At 41.4% G+C, this 26,228-nt stretch overlaps 1 protein-coding gene across 3 annotated transcripts in view; it reads left to right on the forward strand.

The window, feature by feature from the left end:
• The first annotated feature begins 1,386 nt into the window (after positions 1-1,386).
• Positions 1,387-26,228, forward strand: part of exd3 (exonuclease 3'-5' domain containing 3) — a 41,338-nt gene continuing 16,496 nt past the window's right edge. The window contains exons 1-20 of one of the 3 annotated variants that reach the window (XM_037116851.1): positions 1,387-1,680; positions 2,675-2,734; positions 5,949-6,013; positions 6,977-7,138; positions 7,501-7,686; positions 7,775-7,828; positions 7,952-8,091; positions 8,294-8,400; positions 8,494-8,567; positions 9,397-9,435; positions 9,520-9,686; positions 10,124-10,277; positions 10,404-10,602; positions 10,685-10,794; positions 11,513-11,696; positions 11,840-11,997; positions 12,443-12,661; positions 13,548-13,601; positions 13,716-13,847; positions 22,066-22,208. In XM_037116851.1, the coding sequence (XP_036972746.1) occupies positions 2,707-2,734; positions 5,949-6,013; positions 6,977-7,138; positions 7,501-7,686; positions 7,775-7,828; positions 7,952-8,091; positions 8,294-8,400; positions 8,494-8,567; positions 9,397-9,435; positions 9,520-9,686; positions 10,124-10,277; positions 10,404-10,602; positions 10,685-10,794; positions 11,513-11,696; positions 11,840-11,997; positions 12,443-12,661; positions 13,548-13,601; positions 13,716-13,847; positions 22,066-22,107 (2,274 nt within the window). In that variant the 5' untranslated portion in view covers positions 1,387-1,680; positions 2,675-2,706 and the 3' untranslated portion in view covers positions 22,108-22,208. Of the gene's footprint in view, positions 1,681-2,674; positions 2,735-5,948; positions 6,014-6,976; positions 7,139-7,500; positions 7,687-7,774; positions 7,829-7,951; positions 8,092-8,293; positions 8,401-8,493; positions 8,568-9,396; positions 9,436-9,519; positions 9,687-10,123; positions 10,278-10,403; positions 10,603-10,684; positions 10,795-11,512; positions 11,697-11,839; positions 11,998-12,442; positions 12,662-13,547; positions 13,602-13,715; positions 13,848-22,065; positions 22,209-26,228 lie in introns of those variants that run through there. The other 2 variants (XM_037116850.1, XM_037116849.1) reach the window with 2 other exon arrangements.

Below are 26,228 nucleotides of genomic sequence, written 5' to 3' on the forward strand. Positions count from 1 at the left end.
GGAGCACGTGGTAAACAACACTGACCACGTGACACCTTCTCAAGCGTTCCTCCAGAGATCTGTTCGGTTCTAGCAGGTTCCCGCAAAGAGCCCAAAGCCGTACCTGAGTAAAAAGTAAAAACAAATTGTTAAATTAAAGCGAAAGTCTCAAAATATCTGACAGTAAATGTAGCCTACTCAAGTATCAAAAGCATTTTTTCTGGCAGTAATGAACTTAAGTATCAAAGTAATAGGTAGAAGTAAATTATACATACATATCTACTTGTGTGTATATTCCAAATACTATGGTATTGGTGATTGTTGGATTCGACTTTAAGCATATTTCTGATGTCGAAATCAGCGTGTTTTACGCTGCAATGTTACTAGAAACTACAATTATCAATCAAATTAAGTAAAAGTCAAAAGTACAATATTTGCCTCCGACATGGTGGACGTGGAAGTATAAAGTACTATAAAATGTAAATACTCAAGTAAAATACCTAAAAATTGTTCTCCAGTACAGCACTTGATTAAATGTGCTTACTTACATTCCATTACTGACTATAAGGAATGGACACAGTGTAGTTAAGTCAAATAAAGAAAGAAAAAATATAAAAAGTTGGAACTTATTTGGGCATAACATTGTTCAAATACATAGAGAATGTGCTTGCTACTCTTAACTGAATAACTGTAGTCTAAAAATACAAATAAATATGTTGCATTTAAAGAAAGTATATTTGAACTAAACTATTTTGAGAAGTGGTTAGACAAAGATAATATAACTGATGTTGTACTTGCAGTATATGAGCTAGGATATAGGCCTACAGTAAAAAAAAGAATTGAAGAAATGAAATAAAATAATTCATGTATATATATAAATATATATATATAAATATATATATATATATATACACACACACACACACACACACACACACACACACACATATATATATATATAAATATATATATATAAATATATATATATATATATACACACACACATGAATGTGTATGTATGTGTATATATAGCCAACATGATGTTTCAAAATGTGTCTTTAATATTCCAAAAAGTTAGTACACCAATATGGAAAATGAAGGCTACACGTGGTATACAATGTTTTAAAAGTGTTTTTCATGTTGACCTTCAATTCTCTGTGGTTACGAACCTAGATGTAGGTAATTTCATTTATGTTTTTGTTTTGTTTATGATGTTAAACGGTGGTGGTTTCACTTTTATTTCTGGTTTGTGTGAGGAAAAAAACAACTAATCAAACAGAAATGTGTTGTACCATGTTGTGCTCTCTGCGTTTTTAGACCAGCAGGTGGCAACAGTGCGCTTTGGACCTGCATGACGGCCTCCACAGAAGTAGACCGCGAATATACGAATGTTTATTTTGCCCCTTTCTTTGCATTGCAGGCAGCCTTATTCACAATGCGCATATCACTCTGGATAAATGCCATCAATCAAACATCGGAAATTGCCGATACTTACGTTTCCTGTTAGGGAAATTACATAATTCAGGGTTTTCAATCCGTACGTTTGTGCATTTTGAACCGCGTACAGTGTGGGAGGAAAAGCTGCCTGACAAGTGCTAAGCAGGGCAAAACTTCGCTACTCAATCTGTCCACTATTACACTCAATTGCTACTAGCTAGGTAGACTACCTGGCGATAGCTCACTGGAAGCAAATAGCACATGGTGAGTCTATTCACATCGATACCGAAACGTTACATTATCTTAACTACATATAGCTTGTTTGTTAACACAAAATAAAGTAAGCTGACTGTGTTTCGGAGCCCAACATGAGAACCTAGCACTGAGTTTTAAGCTAGCCGAAGTGAGTCACGACCTTACCAGTTTAACGTTACTGGCAAAACTACAAACATTGTTATGTCTTTTGGCTGGCTCTTACAAACACAAATACTCGAGCAAGTATAATACAAACACACAGCTGGGTGTCATCAGAGTGTGTGCTTGATTCTCCTGTGCCAGGCAAGCTAATGTTTGCTAACAGAAAGGGTGAGATTGAAGCAACAAGGAAATAGGATGCGTCGTGCCACCACTAGGTGGCGGTAAAAGATAATAAAAACACCTGACTGGCAGGTGCCACATGGGTCTTCTCCTCCGTCTTAATTCCCCGAAAGAGTGCTGCCGTTGCGTGGACAGCGCTGAACGTTAAAGCCCGCCTCTACAGCCTGCAGACATTCAGACAGGGAGAAACAACCAGACCTCATGCCTAAAAAAACATCCTCAGGCTGAAATCAAGTCTCATAGCCAGCTGGCACCTTGCCCTTTCTCAGGCTGCTGTTCCCACAGGTTTCTCTCTCCATCTCCCTGTGTGTGTAGGAATGATTATATCAGCAAAACGTGTTCATAATCATCTTACATTTTTAATTTTTTTTGTTTGTTTGTCTGGTTTGATATTCGCTTTTTTCTTTTTTCTTCTTGCTTATTGACATCATAGGTCAAGATGCTGCAAACTTTAAGCCCAAAATGAGTGATAATAATTGGTTTCTTGGGCATTTAGCGCAGTGTAGTTGCTTCCCCATGTAACTACATGCCGTAATGTCATATATTGCAAATTAAAGAACTGTAAAATTACTTGAAATCTGTGACCGTAATATCTTTGAGCGATTGTGGTGGAGTCATCCTATTTATAGCAACGTGTTGTTCTGTGTGCCTTCCCCAACAGAGTGCCAGCAGCACACCATCCTGCGGACAGAAATGAACCATACTACTCCGGAGGCACTGGGTGCGTATCACAGTTTTACAACACAGAGCTCTCTTTCAATATTTGATATAGAAACAATCAACTAATCTACTTTATGTCAGTGGAGAGTCAAGTAAAGGTTCACAGCCCACAGAACATTACTGGAGCGCATCAAAACAGCATTTCAGCATTTTCGTAAGCAACTGAAGTCCATGGGGTCTCTAGATATGTTTTTTGGAGAATGAAACGTCTCCAGACTTTCTGTCTGCATGAGGGTGATCATATAAAGACTGAATTTAGATTTTTCCGGTGAACTTATCCTTTAAGTGATTGCCTAATGTCATATAGATAAGTGTGTTTGCCACAGCACTATGACTAACTTTGAGTCATCTCTGAATTTTTGCTTTGTTTACTCATGCTTCTTGGCAACATTAGTCCACAATGATATCAGCCTCATTATTTTTTTCTCACTGTAGAGCCTGAAGGTATGTATCAGACACCATCTGGATAGAGACCAAGTTGTTGAGGGTCAGTTTTGGAGAGGTGATTTAACATGCAAACGCTGCTTTAAAAGGCATCTGATTCTCCAAGTGCTTGCACTCTCCTCGTTTTCAAGATTCTCTAATGGCACCTGTTGAAAAGTTTTTTCCAGCACCTACAACGAAATACAAAAGGGGAGAAGTGCTTGTCGAAGAATGTCGTGGCGTCCTTCCAGCGGAGTTGAGCCACTCGCAGAACCTCTGCCAAGTCACACTGAAGCTGTTCTGGTGGCTGTAGTGACACCAAATGCCCCATTTAGACACTTGATCTTTGTGTTTCCTTTATTTTGGCAGCTGCCTGGCAACAGGCAGTTAGACCTGCCTGTGGATTGTAATCTCTGTCTCATTTCACTTAAATTTAAGAGTGACTCTTATTGTTTAGTAAGAGCAGGAAGGTTGATAGTGTCTGATTACTTAAAGATCAACTGAGTGTAAAATTCAGTATGTTCTCATCATTTAAGTTATCTGGTGCCAAAAAATACAGATCCCAGAGGTGAATGAGTGCATGTTCTGTATGTGTGTCCATGTGTGTTTGTATGTGGTGATGGAGGTTATTATGTTGTAGTGAATGTGGAGCCTCTAGCTCTGTCATTCACCCACAAGCCAGGACTATAAAGAGGCGACATGCTCCACATTCCTCTCCTCTCCTCTCTCCTTCTCTGTCCTCTCCTCGCCTCACACAAACAGTGAGGCTGAAGTGAAGTAGGCTTGTGCTATTTGTGTTTGTGTGAGTCTCTGTGCACGTACGCATGTCCGTCAGTGGGATGAATGGGCTGGAGTGGGGTGTGTAACAGCAGAGAACCATGGATAACAGCAAAGGAAACGCTGTAGCTATTCAAATGCTTGAAATTCAAGGACCTTTCAACGGACCCAAGCAGTATTCTTAGACTTCTTAGCCCATTTACTACATATCCAGTGTGCTTTGCTGTTTTTCATAGTATGCTGTAATGTTGCTGTCAACACTGTGGCATCATGGTGAGACAATGAACTGTAGGTTGATTTGGAAAGCTGTTTTACCATAGGAGAATTAAGTAGCTTTCACAAAACATAAAAAGCAGATATTGTAGTCATTAAGCTGGGTTTCTGCAGAGGGTATTGCTTTACAAAAATTAAAAACTATTTTATACTTTGGAAAGTGACTGACAATAATGTAGAGCATGCATGACTTCACTCAGTGAGCCAGAACATGCAAAAACGCTGGCTTGGTGTGACTAGCATTACCAAAAATAAAAACACAAAACCAAGCCCCAGACTCAGGCAGAAAAAGTTCATGTTTAAGACGGAAGTTGAAAGAGACTAAAAGAGGAGAGATGCAGTAAAGAAAGAGGCCAACACGTAGAGAGGGAGAGGCCTTTTGGTCTGCTTTCCCAGGCTATGCATCAGGAAGGTTGTATTTTTTACACCATGACCACCGCATAGCCCTTTCCTGGGGAAATCCGAGACAAAATCGAGAGAGCCTGCTGCAGGGGAGGGAGAGGGGAACAGGAAAAGTAGCCCTGGGAAGGAGGGAGGGAGGGGGGCAGGTACGGTCTAGCCCACACAGCATGAGCAACAGAGAGGGAAGCTTTCGGGAAGGCTCAGTGGAACACACGCACAGGCAGATAGACACAAAACGTGACACACACATGCATGCTTACATCTCCTCTTATTTCTTGGCCCTTTTATCAGCCGTGGCCTTCCAAAAAAAAAAAAAGGGCCCTGAGAGTCGTCTCTGGAGTATTTTGGCTGCAGATTCAGCTGGAATGCAGAGCTAATGCTGGGTTCCTCTACTGTCCAACCAGCCTCAGCTGTTAATCCGATGTTATGGCTGCTCTGCCATGCCTGTTAAAGAAATAATATTTGACGTTATGGCTGCTCAGCTATGCCTGTTTTAACGAACAATATTTCCAGCAGATCACATTACTTATAAGCTAAGATTTAGGTTGGACACAAAACATGGTATTTCAAGACCGTTTGGCAACAGATTTGACCTTTTATTATTATGACTAATACTTAGGAGCAAGGGCAAAACAGCATTGTGGTTTTCAGAACTGTTTTTTTGACCTGCACCAAAGTTATGGACGACATTTGTCTAAGCAGACAGTTGAACTAACGGAAAATAATAGATGTCTTGTCATTGGATAACCCTAATGCTCCAGGAGGTAATGCATAACCATCTAGGAAGTAGTTCTTGAAAAATGTTTGGAAAAGGCCAGGTATTTTAATAAAAATACTTAGCAGGTGATTGGACAACCCATCTGTCTATCACTGCAACCAATCATCAGATTGGCAGTAGGGGAGAGAGTTGGTAAATCAAACACTTACTCAAGGCAGTTGGGAGAGAGCAAACATCACCTTTTCTTTACTGTTCTTTCTGAAAGAAACTTTCCAGTTCTGATATAGCTGATTGTATAGCAGCATCTATGATAACCTTTTGAGGAGGCGCTATTGTTCTTTTCAAACAAACAGTCACCTCCTCAACGGTTGTTATATCTAAAACACCTGAAGTTGACCATGGTTCCTCATGGGATGATGAACGGTCCAAACCAATGTGGGTAATACACAAGCGCACAGCTTGAAACTGAGCAAGATATGAGCTGCCTTAAATGTTAACAAATTTTGAAAAATGGCTAAAAAGGCCAGTAGGTCTAATTCTTTGACAGGTTGATGGAGGTCAAAGGTCAGAGTGAAAGCCCACCTCATCTAAATGTGTGTGTCTGTGTGTGTGTTCACCCCAGGTCTTGACCCTGCCGTGCTGAGAGACGATCTCTTCGAGCACTGGAACCGGAGAGATCTTCAGATGGTGAGAGTCACTTTCACAGCGTGTGTCAATTTCACACATGCAATATTGAGTGTGTGTGTGTGTGTGTGTGAGTGAGTGTGTTTACAAAGGTCGAGAGATGTAGTCCTTGTGTGTCTGTGAGAGGCACAGGAACATGACAGAGCGAGAGAGAGAGAGCTTGGATACCGGCATGTTTAAATGAAGTTCACCAGTGTGTGTGTATGTGTGTGTGTCTGCGTCTGCGTGTGTGTGCATTTGTGTGTTAATGAGGAAACCAGAGTGTCTGTCAGTAGGAAGGAAGGAATTTGCGTTGCACTGAATGAACTTGAGATCTGTGTGAGGAGGATATTGAGTGGATGACATCTGTTTTACAAATTAAGACGCGCGGCGAAGCATTTTCTCACACAGATATTATTTTCTTGTGTAGGAAGTTTCTAATGCCAGAGTTAACTGTCTTTATCTGAAACCTAAAATGGGTCACAGATCTGTGTATCTGCTGGGCCCCCTGAGAGGGAAGTTAGCTGTTTGTCTTCACTGAGTGTTTTGTTTCTGCTTTTCTTGAAATGCACTAATCAGTTCCCACATTTTACCATCAATCATTTTTATTGTAGGGCTGAGCAAAATATCTTCGTGTTATCGATATCTTGTTATGAGACTATGTATCGTTTTAGGATTTTGGATATTGTGATATATTGTGATATGGCTTAAGTGTTGTTGTTTCCTGGTTCTACAAGCTGCATTGCAGTAAAATGATTTAATCTTCAGAATTTATCAGACTGCTGTACTTGTTCTACTACTTATCTTTATCCACTTAGTCATTATATACACATTACCAATGATTATTTATCAAAATATTCACCCCTACAATTAATAAGACTGAATGGATGAAAAGATAAGCTTTAATGTTTAATACGTCTAGCTTTCTCTCTTCAGAACTTTACTTTGAATTCACAGCACTGCCTCCCCTGTTCTCTGCCCTCACAGCTACGCTTGGCAGCTCTCCAGGGATTTTCAAAGGTAACTGAGCCTCTCGAGGCCTTGCTAACAATCCTGGAGGGCTGTCCTGGCAAACAGAAGGGTCGGAGCCACACCCTCGGCCATCATATCCTCATGGAATTCCAGGCATGGATGAAGGAACATCCGCAGGTAGACGAGATTCTGAAGACAAACGTTTTTGAAATAGAGAAACAAGAGTTACAACTCCATTAACAATTCTAGAAATTTGTCAGCGACAAGTTGTCAGATTGCCTGAACCACACTTGGAAAAAACATTTTTGTCTTTTTCAAGCACAATGTCTGAATCAGTTTTGGAGTTGTGAACAATTTAAAAGCCAGTTTCATGAGTTTCCTCACATCTAAAAAGAGAAAACGTACATCGATCAACAACACATGTTACCACCAGCCCCATTTGAGATTAGTTGCAATAATTAAAAGAATTATAGCTTGTGTTAAGACTCTTCTTTTATAATTTTTTCTTTGGTTTCCTGTCACTTGTCCCCTTCCACCAGGTGACCCTGAGCTCACTCCCGGAGCAGCAAGTATTGGCACTCCAACACCGGGCCCTGAGCTTACTAACAGATATCCAGCCTAGCTTTGCAGACACGCTCATAAACATCTACCACCTCAGTTCCCTCGATCTAGCCACGCTCCGAGCACACATTGTGAGGTTGCAGGCTCTTGCCTGCTACAAAGAGGTAAACACTCTTTTGGTGTTTCACCAGAAATCAAATTAACGCAGAAACAAAGTTTTTCTGTTTCATTTACTCTTTGTGCTTTTCATAGTCAGCAGTGCTCAGCATAAAGCTGAAGTTACAGAAAGAGCTGGATATGGAGGAGGTGAGTGAGAAAAAAACATCTTCAGCAGACATGTTTGTGTAACCATTGTGCATGTTTATTCATAAGCTTCTTTTTGATCTGACCAGTTTTCAAAACGGCCTCATCTCCGATCCTCTCCTGCAGGTGTGTGTACCACTAATCTTGCAGAATAAGTTGGCGTTGGCAGAGTCCTTCGTCACAGGCCACAGTCATCTAGAGAAACAACTGGTGACACTGCTGGATTCGTGGTGTCACCCCAACTTCAGTGTGGAGGAGATACGCAAGTACGGAGTGTCTGTGTTAATTTCGCCAAGGGTCATTGTAACTGACACTAATAACTGTGTAATAACATGATAATATGAAACCATATTTTCTTATAAAGTTATCTTATCATGAACATTTCATACTGCTAAAACCCTAGTGTGCATAAACATAACTGTGCAGCTGTATGAACTCATATGGTTCTGTCTATATGTGTTTCCACAGACGGTTCCCTCGTCTTTCTCTGTCCAAACAGTGCATGGACCAGATCCAGCCCAAAATGCTCACCAAACAAGTCTTCCGCCTCATGGAGAAATTCAACATAGACCAAGGTATGTGACTGGACACATGTTGTAGCTGTTCATGTGTGTGTACACCTCAGGCAGAAGTAATTGTGACTTCGTTTTTTGTTTTTTTTTAAACAGGGCTGTGTCCCAATGCCCTGCACAAGAGAAGACTGGACTCCCTGCGTTACCTCATGTATGCAAGGTTTCTGGAAGTAAGTGATGCAGCAGACATTCTGTTTTATTCAAACATCATTGAATGTAACCATTAATTCGGCAGGCTCATCATTAGCAACTTGACTTTGACTAAGCTAGTTTGAGCTGATGTCAAATATGGTGGTCGATACATTCGAGATGGTCAGAAGATGTCTGTCTTTGTTTGGTGTCCACCATACACACACGTCTGGCTTTCTTGATCATGTGTTGATTGTGGCTGAATTCTGTGTAAAATGTTAGTGATGAAGACCACTGGTTTTTGCTTAGAACAGCCCATTGTTTTCAGTTAACTGATAAGTGGATGAACAGAACATTAATGTGGTTTCATTAAATAATGAAATATATGGGAAGCAGTACTATGTGAAACAATTGAGTTTCAGGGCATTATTTTACCTTAAAAATGTTTTGCTGAATGCTCTTTTTGCTAATATCTCATATTCCTGTTTAGTTACACATATGTCAACTTTAATCACTGTGAAATTTTTGCCAGTAAAGCTGGTTACAGATCTCAGTGGAATCTCGGTTGGTTTTAGAGTGAAGAATAAATTCAGTGTCTGTGGGAGGCATTTGAGGTTCTCTTAAAGCACTGGTTTCTTGAACTTTTTCATGTCAAGGAGCCCTAAGTTGTCCCAGTCAAACACTGAGAAAATGTGTAGAGACATTATTAATTACATTTACCCGTAATGGTAAGAAGGTTTGCAATTGTAGTTTATTTTCATTTCAGCAACACCACCCTATGGAAGAGGCATTATCATAATCAAGATAGCCAGTTGCAGAATTATTTGGTAATGATTGAAAATAAAAATCTGTCTTCCTCTTTTCTTTCAGAAAAGCATGACAGAGGAGAACTGGACTGACCATGTTCAGGTAAATGCTGCTTGCAGTCGTGTATGGCAGTGAGATAACGCAAGATATGTGATCTTTTTTCTTTTTGTTTTTATGTATGTATAGTTCGTTGTGGCTGATGACCTTGAGCTGCAGATAAACTTGGTGGAGATGTTGGTAAAGAACTGTGGTCTCCAGAAAGCCTCTCAGTGGTCACTGAGATACAACATCCCCAGATATCGACTTCCCCTTGGAGTGTGGGAAACGCAGCAGAGTCTTCCGCCTGATCTACAGTGAGTGACAGAATATGCACTAACATGCATGATGATGCAAGTTGTGGTAAGCCGTGCAAAAGCTGAGAAAGGAATATTTGCCAGCTCAGAGTTTTTAACCAGGGTTTTGTCCACCACATCCCCTCACAGTGCTTGTCACTCAGTTGTCGTTTAGCTTGACTTAAGTTGTTTTATGTCTTTTTACAAAAGATTATTAGATATTAAAGGGTGGCTCCATATTATTATCATATTACTTGCAGCTTCAACGGGAGCCGCAAAAGGCTTCATACTACTGTGCAGTATTACTCTCCAAGACCTGTAAAGGCACTAAGTGCGTTAGTCTTATACGATAATGCATCTTGTTGCATATTGTCCTCCTGCAGGATTTTGTTTTAATTTTCTCTCCACTCCTTTTTTATGTGCACACTCACACAAATACATGTCCCACCTCTGCTTAGACAGATATGTCCGAGCGATTTGGTGCAAACTGAAGAGTGGGTGTCATCTCCATCTCACCGTCAGAAGTTCTATCAGGCTCCACTCACCAAGGACAAGGTTCATTTTGTGGACACGCCCGAAGCGCTCCAGAGATGTCGAAACATTGTGCTGAAGGTATGTATGCTTGATGTCTCATTAGAAAGAATTAATAAATATTATGCTGTGTGTCTAAACCATATAACTGGCCAACTGGGTGTCTATTGAAATTCTATTTTGTTTGCTGTCTTTAACCATTCTTAGGAAGGTGGCATTGTAGGAGTTGACATGGAGTGGCAGCCAACGTTTGGCTGTATCTCAACTCAGAAGGTTGCCCTGGTCCAGCTCGCAATTATTGACCAGGTTTTCTTATTAGACCTCTGTGCAAACGGATTCTGTCAACACCCAGATACTGTTGGTTTCGTCAGGAGCTTGTTCTCTGAGAGAAATGTTCTTAAACTAGGTAAGCAACAGAGCTGACAAAGATTAGATTCAATTATTGTTTTGTACTTCTGACTCAAACATTTCTCCGTTCTTCCTTTCAGGTTATGGTATGTCAGGTGATCTGAAGTGTGTCTCGGCCACCTGGCAACAGTTTTTAGAGGAGCCATTGAAGATGGAGGGAATTCTTGACCTTCTTAATATACACCAGAAGGTAAAATTATCCTCTCATTCACATGACTTCATACGAATGACTTACAAATTAAATCAATAAATTCTGCAGCTATAGCAACATTAAATAAGCAACTGTTATAGTTCTTAAGCAAGTGACTGCATTTTGATACATAAAACTGAACATAACTTACACTTATAGCTTACCTGGTTTAGCTTAGCAAGCATCTGTGGTGGCATCGCTTGTCCTCTGAGTCCTATTCAACAAGGGTTACATGACCAGAGGATTTAAACGTTTAGACTGTCACAATAGTCAGTGCTGCTCTCGTCTGTGTTTAGTTTCATGGTCATAACTTAGGTACATAGTGCAGCTGTGACCCAGCAGTTTTCCTGACATATATGTAGCTGAAGTGGTCTCTGAAGTGGATAGGAATGTGAAAATGCAACATGGGTCTGTGACCGATGAGGTCACTTCACCATCTGCTGGAGTAGGCTGCATGTTGCAGGATGTGAAGAATCAAAGAAGTATTTTTGAGAATTACATGAAATGTCAGGTTGAAAGAGGATTGTTTGGCAGGACAGATGGTGGAAGTGACTGTTAAGAGTTCAAATATATTTTTCCTGGGTTCTTGCGTCATGCAAATTCTGTATTTTTGTGAAAGTTAATCAGGCAACCATGGTATTGTGATTTTTATAGAATAAATATTCAACACTAGACCATAACATTTAATTCTAACTTTTATATATAATACCTTTTGCAGATCCAGCGTAGCAAAGTCAAGAGGACTCATAATGGACCTAAAGAGGTGCTGGTAAGAGAGGACTTTGCAGAAAAGGGCCTCAGTCTGTTGGTACAACAGGTCCTGGGAAGGCCTCTGGACAAGACAGAGCAGATGTCCAACTGGGAGAAACGGCCACTGCGCATCAGCCAAATTAGATATGCAGGTAAGGTATTATGCATTCACAGACAGACAATGACAGGGTGACAGATGGCTTCTGTTCATTTCCCTATAGAATATCACAGATTATGTTGTTATCCCCTGACGAAGCCAATAATTCTTCCTCTCTCATTCTTAACCTCCTTCTAGTGGCAGATGCCTATTGTTTACTGGACGTATACTCTGTCCTCTCAAGCAACCCAGCATACTTTGGGCTGCCAGCAGACCTGCGTAGCATTTCTTCAAGCCAGTCGGAGAAGAGTGCAGATAAGAAGCAGAAAGAGAAACAGGCTGAGCAGATGAAACAGGTAGGAGAGTCACAATGGCAAGTTACATCACAATCCTCGTAATAATATGAAATAAAAATGTCATGTCTCATGTCATTTCTAGACGTCTTCAGAACATTCAGTCATCATTGACAGAGTTATTTTTTACTGATATGAATTTAACGTCACAGATGGACCTTTTCTATTTTAATGGCTTTTGTGCTAATACATTTAAGAGTTCATAGTTCAGCAAAAACCAGAGAGCTTCCAAGAGCACTTCAAGCTGAAAAACCTGGGTTTGAGGATCCAACCTGCAGGGAGGGACAATACGCATTTGACCGAGATACTTCAGCAGTTCCTGTCAGCTCCAGGGGTGCAGTCGTATAGCTCCCCCTGTGCTTTGACCTCCCTGCGCCATGGTGCAAGTCAAAAGAAACCCCCCTGTGGGGATCACTTAAGTATCACATTATTGTCTCTGTCCATTTAGGAATGTCAGGGGGCTCAAAGGGTCACCCCCCCTCGCTCTGACATGGAGAAAGGCCTCCTGTGTGGCGAGAAGCCCTCAGAAGATGCTCCCCTTCTGGCCCCCCAGAAGTTGCGGGTGGTGTGTGACAACATGCTGCAGGGACTGGGGAGGTACCTGCGATGTTTAGGAGTCGATGTGATCATGCTGGAGAACACTGATGATCACAGAAAAGCTGCAAAGGTTGGTTAAAATAGGCTGAAGACATTTCTATTCCAGGTGATAGGTGCCACATATGAGGCCATACGTTCAATTTTTCATAAAATAATTGTTGTTACACTTGTTACACTTGTGAAGTGTGTTAAAAATAAGTTGTTGCTCTCTTTCACTAAAGATAATAACTAAACAAAGTGGTGGAACACTACTGCTTATTTCCACAGGGAGTACAAATATCAACACAAAAATGATGACGTTCATGGGACTTGCTTAAGGTCAAATTGCTAAGGTCATACTGAATATTGTTGCATTCATTTCAGTGATGGTATTGTCGGGGTTATTGAATACTGGAATTAAGCTTTTCAAACTCTGCGCAACATGCATCATATGTTTTATTATAAAGTCTTGCCTAGGCTTAGAGATACCATCTTACAGATTTTCTTCTCTTCTTTTCTTCACCGTCACTGAATTCATTATTAACTGTTCACCTGAACAGTTTATGGTGTTGTACGTGGTATCATTATAATCATTCATCATCACAATATATGGGTGGTCATCACAGCTTGTGTGTTGTCATCATGGTGGTTCAAGATGTGATGCAAAATATATAATACAGTAACAGTAGAGAGTGAAATGGCTGCCACAGCGACCACCAGACGTTGCGATGCGGTGGCCCTATTTCTGAAAATGTTCAGTGGCCCAAACTGTACAACGGTACAAAGTTTCATGCTTTGATAAAAAAAAAAAAGAACAGTATTTTCTCAGCTGGACTAACATGCACCTATTACACACAAACATTGAACACATACAAGAAGAACCTAAAACCAGTAATGTGTCATAATTTAGCTAATCAGTCATACCTTTACTGCATTCATGTGTTCTTTTGTTCTGATGGGTTTTTGTTGTGTGTCAGTTAGCACAAGACGAAGGCCGAGTCATACTCACCTGTGGACAACCGTTCCAAAGTGTAAGTACATACTAATGTGAGCTCATGAATTAACTCATGATTCTAAAAACTCACTATTAATTGTGTATGTGTGAGTTCCTTGTTTGTATGCATGTTCTATCTCTGTTGCCACAGCTGCGGTCCCAGGTAGGCGAGGGTCGCTGTCTGTCACTTGACTGTTCAGAGAAGGCCAGAGATCAGGCTGTTCGAGTCCTCAGACACTTCAATGTCCAGCCCACTCCCAGCGATATCTTCAGCCGCTGCCAGGTGAGGACAGTGACGCTGGTTATGAATGTCTCTTAAGTATAAAATTCAGTGTTTGCTGAGTTCTTTGTTGTTGCACTTAGTAATATAATTTCAGTGTTAAGCAATACATACAAATGAGGAAATAGTGAGAACAGAGAGAGAGTCATGTGTTCATCAGCTGATTTCTAAGATACACAACTGAAATGGTAAAGGTAATGCCGGTTGAAGGAACGTATATCCATACAATCAAAAATAATAATTCCCACAGTTTATGTACAAATACATTCCTATTTTAGGCATTCAGTTGATACTTTTCTACAAAACAAGGTCGATCAAATAAGAGGAAAAGCTTGAGTTCCTGTATTGGTGAGAAGCACAAGCATTGTGAATAGCCAGACATTTTTTTTTGTGGTTATAAAACATTTCAGAACTGGTTCCTGAATTATGAGAACAAAGCTTGTGGTGGCTGCGGTGTTTTGTGTAATGCTTAGTGAAAGCGGAATAAAAACATTTATGATAGAGGGGGAATGGAGAGCAAGGGCTTGAAAAATACTTTTCTGAGAAGTGGGGCAAAGGTGGGGGCCTTGACATGATGAACTTGGGTGACAAAGCCAGAGCATTTGGATGTGGTATGTCACTTCTCTGTTGGGCTGGGAGCTAAAGCTACTGCCACAGTGAGGCTACAACTATCAATTATTTTTATAGTCAATTAATCTGCCAAATATTTTAACAAAAATTACTGAAATTATTAATAACTTAGAAAAATAGTTGGGAATTGCTCTATGCAAGAGTTGAAGGTATACAAGCTCACCTCTACATGCAGCACTGGCTCTGAAACCAAACACCAGTTTTGCCCCGGGGCATAAGATGTTGGGAGTTTTCACAGCATGTCAACTGTGACGAGCTTTTGTTCACGAGGGAGAGACTGGCAGGCGTTTGCAGTAAAGTGATTGTTGTACTGGAGATTTCAGATAACAGGCAGCTAAAATGGGCTCACCTTTACTTACTGGATGATTCAGATGAAGCTTGAAGTTGAAGGTGGCCAGTTGAGATTGTTGGATTGAATAGGTATCGCTCCTGGGCAGCCTCCTCTAAAGGTGTTCTGGGCATCTGTAGGCCCTTCTGGGCATCTGCTGACCCAGAATACACTGAAACGCTTTGTATATCCCATATGGCCTAGATATGCCCCTGGGCCTGTGTAAGGAGAGAGATATCTGAGCTGCTACAACCTCGTCCTGTACAGTTGATGGAAAATGGAGGGATGGATAAATAAATCGAATGAGGTGGAAATCATTCAGCGGGATAAATTAGATGTGAGGTATTTCTCTTAAGAAAGTTTTTTTTTTTTTTTACCACGCAATGAAACACAAGCAGTTGGAAGGTTATTTAACCACTAGCGAAGCATGATAAAAATGAGTTTGACCGCGAGTTAAAATAAAAATGCCATGCACTGCGTTCTTCTAATTCCTGCTTGATCATATTTGTTGAGCCTGAAGGGATGTTTGACTGTTACTACCAATCATTGTCAGATTTACGGTACCTGTCCTGCAGATAACTCTGTGGGTGGCTGTTTAGAGAAACCTGTGTGTGCTCCGACCTTTGTGTTTGTGTGTCTGTGCGAGGGGAGTCTTTGCAGGACAGTTTCTATACTTGGGTGTTCTAGCCTGGTAGGGGGGACTCTCATGTGTCGAGATACACCACTCACTGCATTTGTCTCAGACTCAAATAGTTAAAAACCTGGACCACCTTGATGCTACCTCCTGTCTTGATGTAACACACACGCACCGACAGACACACCAACAAAAATCTGCCTGAACAACTTGTGGCCAAATGGTCATTCACCTAACTTTTCTATTGATCACTCCCAAACAGCAGTCACTTAAGGAAGACCAACTGTGACTTTGGGACTTGACACCCCTAGTAACGGCTCTGCCTCAGATCTTTCCTATCAGCTCAGACAGCAGACCTGAGAAAAGGTCTTGTCCCAGCATGTGGGTCATCTTTTACAACCTCAACCAGGGCATGTCTATTTTCTCCATAGACCAATTTAAATGGTAGGTAACTGATAAAAGTCCTGCCTTTTCCTTGCTGTGAAAATGATGTAAAAATGTCATGTCTGAGTCCAAGAATTAATGAGTGTAATTAGACACCTTACCTTAAGGATCAGGCTATAAAATGATACAGAGTTCATACTAAGAATTAGTTAATTACTATTTGATTTTTTTAAAGATCGTTTTAAAAAGCCAAATACTAGTTAATAAGTTAAGGGTTTTATTTTTTTGTGACTGTACTTGTGTGTGTCTTTGTGTGTGTGTGTGTGTGTCAGCCAGAGAGAGTTTCACTCAGGGGGCTTCTCCGTGGCCCACCCAGGCGAAGTTAACCCCTTTTATTATCTGATTGTAAAGCTCTGATTATCAATGGATGGGTTAGTTTCTCTTTCTTTGTCTCACCGTGTTTATACCTCATGCACATACACCACTGATGAATATCATGAGAAAAGAGAAGTTAAAAAAAAAGACAAAGAGGAGATTAACAGCAGACTTGTGTGTGTGTGTGTGTGTGTGTGTGTGTATGTGTGTGTGTGTGTGTGTGTGTGTGTGTGTGTGTGTGTGTGTGTGTGTGTGTGTGTGTGAGAGAGAAGATCTTGCAGGGAAAGGGTTAATGTTTGTCTCTGTATCAATAGGCCCAACAGAGATTTTGGAGGCATAGGAATGTGTGTCCACCATGGAGACCCCAAGAGGGAGAGGGAGATGTTGAAGGGCCTCATGTGTATATGTGACCTTGTCTGCACATCTACTTGGGTACAATGAAGAAGTGGCAAAAAGGGAAAAAAATGACAACTCCAGACAACTGAGAGTTGGTTTATTTTATAGTCTGAGACAAATATTTATCTCTGCATTCTGACTAAAAGAGGAAGAATCATCTTCCCTGTAAAGTCGTGTCTGTATGTAGGAAAACAGAATCAAGATGTCGACACAGGCTGGGGGAGGAAAGGAGTCAAGAGACTGAGTTCTTACCCATATTCTTTATTTTCTACCTTGTATTTTAGCTGCAAATCAACTACTTGGACTGCTCTGTGCGTGATCTCGTGTTACTTCCTGTGTCACTTCTCGTGGGTATTTTTGTGACAATGCGTAGTTTAGAGAACTGACTCAGACTTGTCAAGATACCTCCTGGTGAATGATATTGTAATTGGTGACCCCGCTGTTGCTGATCAGTTATGTATTGATCTGATAACTTAACACAAAAGTCATGTAGTGTGACCATAAAATATATAAAGGCATAAAATGTCAAACCGATTGTTGTTCAAACAGGGATGGATGATATCGCCAGCCTTGTCCCTCCCCTCTAGCACAAATGAAAATGAGAGGATGTGGGCTTACAGAGACTGCATTTGAATTTTGATCTTGATTTTAGTTTGAATAATAACAAATGCTTAAAACGCAATGCTTAAAAAAATAATATAGATAAGACAGATACATTTTTCTGTGTCAGGAGGTTGGCACGTGTCACATTTAATATAGTCTGTGGATTCCTGCAAGGGGCTAGGTTGGAGGGTGGAGTTGTTGATTGGTCCATTACAGTTTCCTTATACAGCTATATCCTATCCCCACACATACACAAACATACACACCCAGATAAGCACATACACTTCCGTTCCGTCGGATGTAAAGTACTGGCCTTTTATAGACACGTTGAGATAACGGCGATATCTTGAGAGATAGACATGAAACTAACCAAACCTAGACGCTCACACATACTGTCCACAGTAACTGACAAACGTGTATTTACATCATACACACACATACACAGTCACCTCAGCAGTAAAAAGCACATAGCCTCGCTCACAGATGCACACACGCACACTCAGTCGTAGACACTGTTGCAGCAGAAACGCTGGTTCCCACGCACCAGACGACTGGGGAAGTGAAAACAAGAGCAACAGGAACCGCCACACCGTGAGAGGGAGGGGTGGGAGAGGAAAAGGGGAGGGAGGGAGAGAAGTGAGAACAGAGGTGATGGCAGGGAGGTAAAAAGACAGACTGAGAAAGAGAGAGAGAGAGAAAGGGAATACCAGTGAAAGCAAATGAGAATGAGCAAGTGAGACAGGGAGAAAGACCAAAATAATGTAGAGTAGCTGAGATGAGATGAGTGTCTGCCGAGTGAGGCTGAGTGGTAGGAAGAGAGAGTGTCTGAGAAAGGTGGCATTGAAGGAAGAGGAGGGGTGGAGGAGGGCGAGGCGATAGAAAGACTTGTTGTCTGTCCTTTGATCTACAAAGAGAGCCGCGGGCTGAGAAACGGGAGGAATTTGAGAGGTTGAGACACGTTTAAAGTTAACCTTCACTGGCTCTGAGTGTATATTTGTGCATGTGTGAATGTGTGAGTGGGCTAGGGTTGGTCAGTGTGAAGACGTAGGCATTTGTTAAAACCCTCATTTTTAGATACAAGTGTGCACAGCTTTTACAGGAAAAATGTGTGCATGAGTCACACTTTGGTCACATTCTCATATTTTTAAAAACTCATTAAGTATGTGTGAGCGCTGTGGCTTCTCCTGCATTTGTGGTGTCGTCTTCTGTGCATGCACTGTTCTCCGTGGCGACAAAACAGGGGGTCAAATTCGTGCATCCCGCCGTTTTTCCCACTCCCCCCTCCCTTCTCTGGAGTCTAAAGGAGAGCGAGAGTCGGGAGGAGGAGGAGGAGACGGTGGGGAGAGGGGAGGGAGGGAGGGGGGCATTCCATAGGCACGCCAAGACATTCCGAGGGAAACCATCCCAAATATTTCCCACTGTGTGTGGCGAGGGCTTTGCGTCTCCTGTTACACACACACACACACACACACACACTTTGAGAAAGTGCTAAGCGCGAATACACACACACACACTGGGGCAAAGTCTCGCTCACACATCTCGTAGGTCCCTCATACACACATGTACGTAGTTAGCAAGTGCAGTTATGAGTGACGAGCGGCCTGTTTGTCTGCATTTGTTTTTCGTCTTGAGGGGCGACTTGGTGTCGCTATGTCCTTCTTTCTGTCTCTCTGCAGAGGAGCAAAATCAGGAAGGCCCATTGTGAGAGTTGTGTCTCTCCAATGTGTGAGTTTATGAATGAATGAGCAAAAAACACATGACCACAAGTATTAAGCTCTCACTTTGTTTCTCACGGTAATGGTTTCTGTGGAAACAATTTCTTTACTGGAATGAGATGTTGACTCACTTCCTAAATAAAGTGAGATGAATGTGTTATTGTTTGCTTCACTGGAATACAGTGGAACTCAAGAAGAAGTCAATGAAAGGGGAACCAGTGGTTCATTCTAAATGAGAAGTCCTATGTGATGGTTGATATTAGTCATATTTATAATTATGTGCACAATACAGATGATATGATATGTTGATAAACTAATCAACAGCGCTAGGTTATGTCATTAGAATCATTCCCATGACATTATTAGGGATGTTTTCTGATATGTTTATCTCTTAAAGCTGTTTTTTGTTGTTTTTGCCACACATAGTGGCAAACAGCCGAGTCCTGCTCTCCGTGCATTCACCAACAGACAGGACCACCTCTTTATGAAGTTCTCTGTCTTGATTGGATAAAGTTGGCAGGGATACCAGAAATCTATTTTCCTCTTTTACTTTATGAGCAGGGGGAAGAAGACATTTGACATTTAAACACAGTGATTACTGTTCAATTGTAAAGCTATTTAACACTTATTTTGATTAAATACATTCACATACAGCAGCTTAAGTAAGAAAATGTTTGCAAAATCACTTGCAGTTATACGTTTTTTCAGTGTAATACTTTACATGAGACCAAAGTCTTTGTATGTGTAAATGAAACACTTTAATAGTAAATCTTGGGGTGTCACGATATAACTATTGATAATTGTGATTTTTAGAAATGAAATGTTGATATCTTGTTAATTATACACATAAGGTGATATCTTCTGAAGTAATTCTGTTTCTTTTCTTCCTGCATTGTCCTAATTGGTTGCTGTAATTTAACTTATCCCTGATTGCCACCTGACATAATTTGATTTAAAAAAAGGAAGAAGAATTAGATGCAGTGACTTGTTGGCTTGGTCTAGCTATTACTACAGTGTTTTGCTACAACCGCTTCACAAAATCATGTCAGAAAAGATGACACTCCCTGCAGTGCTGGTAGATCTTGTGATAATATCATCAAAGTAAATTCTATTGATTGTGATAACATGCGGTGAAAGTCAGATATCTTGACAGCCCTAAAATACCGTGTTACCACTTTTTGTAGCTGGGCAATAAATCAATTGAATCAATTAAAACTCAAATTTATGGTGTAAGATGATGTTAAAAATGAAAATGTTCACTTTAACCTGAGTAATAATGGTTAGGAACCACACTGTTTTTCTGAGCCCCTGTAGTTCATAGCAAGTTTTTCTAAAGTCTGTGAAAACTAAAATTTGCATCAGCACTATTCTAAGATCTTAGACAGACGCAAGCAGCCAAGTGGGAATGATTTTCCCATGGTAGATATGAGAAGAAGGGGCCCGTGTGGGAAGGCATTACAGATGTGGTAGCGTGTCACATTGCCAAAAGTATGCTCTTGAAAAACCTGGGTTCATCCACATGCTGTGATTTTTTTTTTATTATTTCTTTTTTTTTTATTAGAACCGTAAGCCGCTTGTGGTGGGGGGCCTCTGCTCTTTTAAAAATATCTTTTTTGCATTTCTGCTTCATAAAAGTGAAAGTGGGGTGTGATGAAAAGGTGCAAGAGAGACAGAGGGGGGAAGACCTGTAGCAAAATTCCCCAAGCCAAAGTCAAATCTGGGCCACTGCGATAAATACTCAGCCTTAAAACATGTTCTGCTTTACAAGGTGAGTTACTGGGCTGCCATGTGTGTTAATTTTTCATCACAGCTTGCTCAGAGTTATATCATCTTGATATCATATCGTCACGGGGCGCCCATTATTTGGTTGAGGGGGCGTCCCATGTACAATGGTTTGTCCTCGCTACAGCAGCCCAAGGTTTGAGTCCCGACCTAGGGCTGTTTGCTGCATGTCACCCTCATCCAGTTTCCTGTCATCTCTGAAGCTGTCTTATCAATAAAACCATACAAAGGCCCAAAAAGAAAAAAAAGATCAGATTGTCACGATATGATTTTGTTGAAAGTTGCATGCAGTTTTTCTCTGGAAGCGGTGTGATAATTTATAACCTGTGAGACGTGTCTTGAGTGTCCCTGACTCATTTTAAAGTTGATTCTCATGGCTGTCTGAGCAGACACAATACTAGATACACACACACACACACTCACACACACAGATAAGGAAGAAGATGAGCCGTCACTCACCAAGCATCTGGTCTTTCAGAAATCATGCCTGCTCTTTTTTCCCACAGTCTAGTTGGCCCCAGGATAGCATAGCAATTCAATGACACCTGTGTGTGCGGGTGCACGCATGATTTGTATCTATCTGTGTGTGTGCGTGCTTGCTGGTGTGTGTACTTATTGCTGCTCAGACACTACTGAGGCTTCTTTTAGCATTCAGGGTGGCGGATACATCTGTATATAAGTTGTTCGTTATTCAAGACATTTAATTATAGATCTAGGAATCATTCCATAAGTAATAATGTGTTGAGAAGCCAGCTTCCTGCTGCTTCCAGCTTTGCCTGCAGTGGCTTATTCTGTGTGCAAGTGTAGCAGATCATGTTGAAATATGTTGTTGACATAAATGTAAAATCAGAGTAGTTTTAAGACTCCATTTAAGTGTAAGACAGCGATTCAGTTGATGTACCTAAATAAACTGGTAGCCTCTATGACTGTCAATCATGTAATTCTTTTAGGGTTATGTAATTCTCTGAAGCCAGAGACAGAAAAATAGCTGAATGTGAACACCTGTGTTGAAACAGAAAATAATCACACACAGAGACTGAGGAAGTATACTCTGCTGTGAATAGTGTGTATCCGCCCATGTATGTATGTGAAAACAATCTATATTTTTTTAAACAACCACTCTATAGCCTTTTCGCCCAAAAGACATGGTAGAAGAAGGGCTTTCAGTGTGAACAGCAAACCTTCCATTTAAGTAAACTGTAAACAGTGTTATAATGCTGTTGACATGGTGTATTTGGTGTTTGTCTGCCTTCACTTTCCCCTCCCATTTTCTCTCCTACCCGCCTGCCTCACCTCTTCTCTACCTTATTACACCTCCTCACGTTGTCATCGTGGCATTGTTTCTCCTCTGTTTGGTCTCTTTCCCTTTCACAGAAACACATTCGTTCATTCCAACATACTGACTCAGAGATATAGACGAGGCAGATATTAAATGAATCCCCCACTTTTTGATTTTAATTGTACACACATTCGTATTTTATCTCTGATGACCAAAATTTAAACACACAAGAAATAATCAATTTTACTGCCAGGCACTTTGCATCTGTGCTCACTTGGCAGGCAGTCACTGTATCATTAAAAAGGCATATCATAATTTGTCTTGCTTTGACTGGACCATTGAATCCATCTGCTCTACCAAGTATGGTTTCAGCAATAAACCATTGTCAAGGTAGACTCTGATATATTTGATGATAATCTTTGTACCTGCATTTGCTTGTATACATTAGATTCTGCTATACTTTTGTTGTTAGAAAATAAGTATTTCTAGTTTCGTGCCTGCCAGGACTTCATATATATATTTTTTCTTCCTAATAAAGCTTTTGTTCAAGCAAGAAACCATGTGGAACATTGAAACTGTTCTATTTCTGAGACAGTTTTCATCCCTTGAACTTCTCATACCATTGCAACCCTACTACCAAGCAGTTGGAATAGAAGTAAATTCAAGAGCGTAACTACTTCTCGGTTCAGTTTTGATAACAGGCAATTGGCATGCATGGTACAGTAAACCGTATATAATTGTATGCAACATTAATTCTACAGTAACACATTTGTGTTTCACTATTCACAGACCCTTTCTCATTAATCACCTTCTCTAATTCCCCGCTGTCCAGTTTCCCCTCTTTTGCTCCCCAGCATTTCTCTTACCCCGTCTCTCCCTATCAGTTTCTCCTTCTCACCCTTTGCATGGCCCTCTCTCTCTCTCTCTCGCTCTTCTCTCTCTCCATCTCCCCTGCTCTCTCCCTCACCCACTGTTCTCACCCTGGCTCCCTGCTCTGCTCCACTCCCAGTCTCACTCTCCTCCGTTTCAGATTAGCCAAGGCGAGGAATCCGGTGCAGCCGGCAGCTGGAATGTCCTGTTTGTCTTGCTCTGTTTGTGTGTGTGTGTGTGTGTGTGTGTGTGAAGTTGGTGAGGCTGGTGCTGCTTTTTGATGTGTTCCATTGTCTGAGAGCCAAGCTGCTTCCTGCTCCTGCTTTCCCCAAAAGCCTGAGAGAAATAGAGAGGAGGAAAAAACGAGAAGGGAGAGAGATTACCAGAACGCATAGCAGCGACAGGTTGAGATGGAGAGAGAGGGAAGCAGGAAGGTGGCATAAGAAGGGGAAAAGAGCAAGGGTAGGTGAGGAGGAAGATGGCAAGGAAGGGAAAAAGAGGAGGCAGGAAGTGATGGAGGGATGGAAAAGGGAGGAGAGAGTTGGAGAGGGAGGAAGAGAGGTGAGAAGGAAGGAGGGAGAGCTTCAATAGGGCTTTTCCTCCAAACACCAATACAATGAAGTAGTGCGTAATTTCCCATGTCCCCCACACCCACACACACACACACACACACACACACACACACACACACACTTTTTCTCATGGATGATATAGCTTTACTCTCTATATTAACTTGTCATTTATCTCTCATGCTTGCTCTGTTTCTGTGGTCTGTGTGTGGTCTGACACTGTGGACAATCTCAGGAAATACAGATAGGAGATGAGACATTGTGGGTGAAAAATTAAACAGAACAGTGGGATAAAAGCTAGAGCAAGTCATGCAGAAGAAGAAGATGTCCTTAGGAAGCGAGAAATGAAAAACAATTGCAAAGTAAGAAAATGAAAGAAAGAGAGAGAATATAGCCCAAAAAGCCATTTGGGTGCATGTTGTGTATGCGGTTCATTTCCCTGTGAAAATGTGGACGTGCATAAATCATTCAACATGTGTTTTTGTGTATGCGTGTGTGTGTGTGTGTGCGTAAACGTGTGTGTGCGGGTTGCTGGCCGGTGGAGGGGTTTTGACGGGGCAGAGCAGAGCATTCCTGCTGGGTGGTGATGTCATGAGAACTAGCTCTCCGCTCGCAGACAGACAGCCCTGTTTATGTTCCCCTCCAGAGGAGAAACCACACTGTGTGTCTGAGTGTGTGTGTGTGTGCGAGCGCGAGCGTGTGTGTGTGTGTGTGTGTATCTCTGTCTGACTGCGTTATTGGCTCATGGGGGAGGTGGGGGAAGCCGAGAGGCACTCGAGAGGGTCTACTTTCCCCTGCCGCTCAGGGAGAGGGAACCACTTACTGATGCCTTCCTCTGAAACATACACACAGAAAGAGGAAGTTTCTCATGTTTTTCAGAGCACAGTAGCTGCACAGCCAGACTGTGCTGCTGTGAGTGATTTCCCTCTGCTTCTAAATAGTCTCCTAAGGGAGGCAGAATTCTTTGCAGTGTAATAACAAAGCTCGGGTCAGCTAATGACAACAATACCACACAGAAAAGGGCTATGAACCCATTAAAAATGCATTATTGCTCATGGTGTGTGTGCATTTTTTGCAAAAATAGGTCAAAAATGTGTTGATTACAAAGTTTGACAATATTTGCAGACAGTAGAATTCAATCCATGCACCCATGCAACCACCTTGTCTAAATTTAAGGGGGGATACCCACACATTTTCCCTCTACCAATGAAATGGAAATCAAAGAAGTAACTTTAGAAAAATGTTGTGAGAACTAGCCCCAGCAATCATGTTTTGAGAAACCCAGATACTGCTGGTATGACTGTCTTTGTGTCTGTGGTCACGGTATAATGATTTCCCTTGCGATAGTGAAATGTGATCTTCGGTCTTTGGTGCTTAGTGAATCATAGATCATTCTCCCACACTCAACACGCAGTGCGACATAGCAAAACCATCCCAGCTCAGTCTTGGATGATAAAGAACTCCTGTCAACCCAACTAATACCTGACAGTGAGAAATAGCCGAGAGGTTTAGGGTTGTTATTATCACAACTCTGTGGCACACAGGCCCACTTTAGTTGCTTGGGTAACTCCTCCACATGCAGTCATGCTTTTGAGGCAGCCATGCTTGCTGACATGTGATATTACAAATGATTCCCCTTGGCAGAAACCCCATTTTTTTTTCTTTTTTTTCTTTACCTTTGATTTGAAGGGTGTTGTTTTTTTTCTTACCGTGGCTTCCAGGGCTGAGAATAACTTGATTGTAGGTTGACGCCAAGAATATGAAAGTTACATCAGTTTATGTGGAGGCAGACAACTTAACAGGCTAACATGGAGCCAGTCCTCTGTTTACTGATTTATTCAAGACTGCTTATTACCCTGTAGTTGTCATTCTACCACATTTTAACCCTGAAGTTTTGTAGGATTTCATTCCAGTTTAATTACACAGCTAAACTGTGCTGTAGCAACCAGCTCTAGACTGCAGAAAATTACCAACTATAGGTTGAGGGTTTTCACATGTTAAGGACACCAGCTTAAGCTCTGGTAGATATTTGACAGACAGACAAGGCGAGGTGGAGAAAAGACAGGTTTGCACTTACAATAGCCACATCTTTTATGGCGTGTGGGAGTTTGAGGGACCAAATGGTGCTATCTTCCATGCTGTGTTTTTGCTAATGTTAGGTTATTAACGCCATAATTTTAGCTACCTTTTGGCTCATGATTGCTGTCTCTCTGTGTGATGAATGTGTGTGGTCTGTTGTCTTTGTGCTTAGAGTCACACAAGAGTAGGGAAATTCTATAGCTGGGTGTGTCATCCTGTCTCTAATTTATAGAGTTTCAGGACTGTTAAGATTTAAACGAAAAAGATTGAAGACGGAATTCACTTGCAGTCGGGAAATGCTGGATCCTCTCTGAGTTTTGTCGCACCTCAAACTCACAGGAACCAGAGCCCTGCTGCTTTTGCTCTAACCACCAACAACAACTGATTTACACCTCCAGTTTGATGACAGTGTGGTTAATGCAGCTGATTGGATAGAAAACAAGCAAGACTGGGAACCACTGACCTAAATAACAATATAACAATAAGCCCATCTATTGTGGGCTAAGTAGTTCTTCTTTTTTGACACCCCTGTGTTTGTGCACGCTGTGTCTCAGTGCAAGATTGTGTGCGTGTGTGTGTGCATGTGAAGGCATGTGCATGTGTGCATGCAGTTTCCGAGAATGAGTTGTGTCAACAATTACATTTAAACCTCATGGAGACAGAGATAATAGATTGTAACCCCCCACATAGTCTGTGGTTTGTCAACTGAGCCAGTGTACTTCATGTGTTCGTGTCTTGTG

Source organism: Acanthopagrus latus, chromosome 12 (assembly GCF_904848185.1).
Source record: "Acanthopagrus latus isolate v.2019 chromosome 12, fAcaLat1.1, whole genome shotgun sequence".
Lineage (NCBI taxonomy): Eukaryota > Metazoa > Chordata > Actinopteri > Spariformes > Sparidae > Acanthopagrus > Acanthopagrus latus.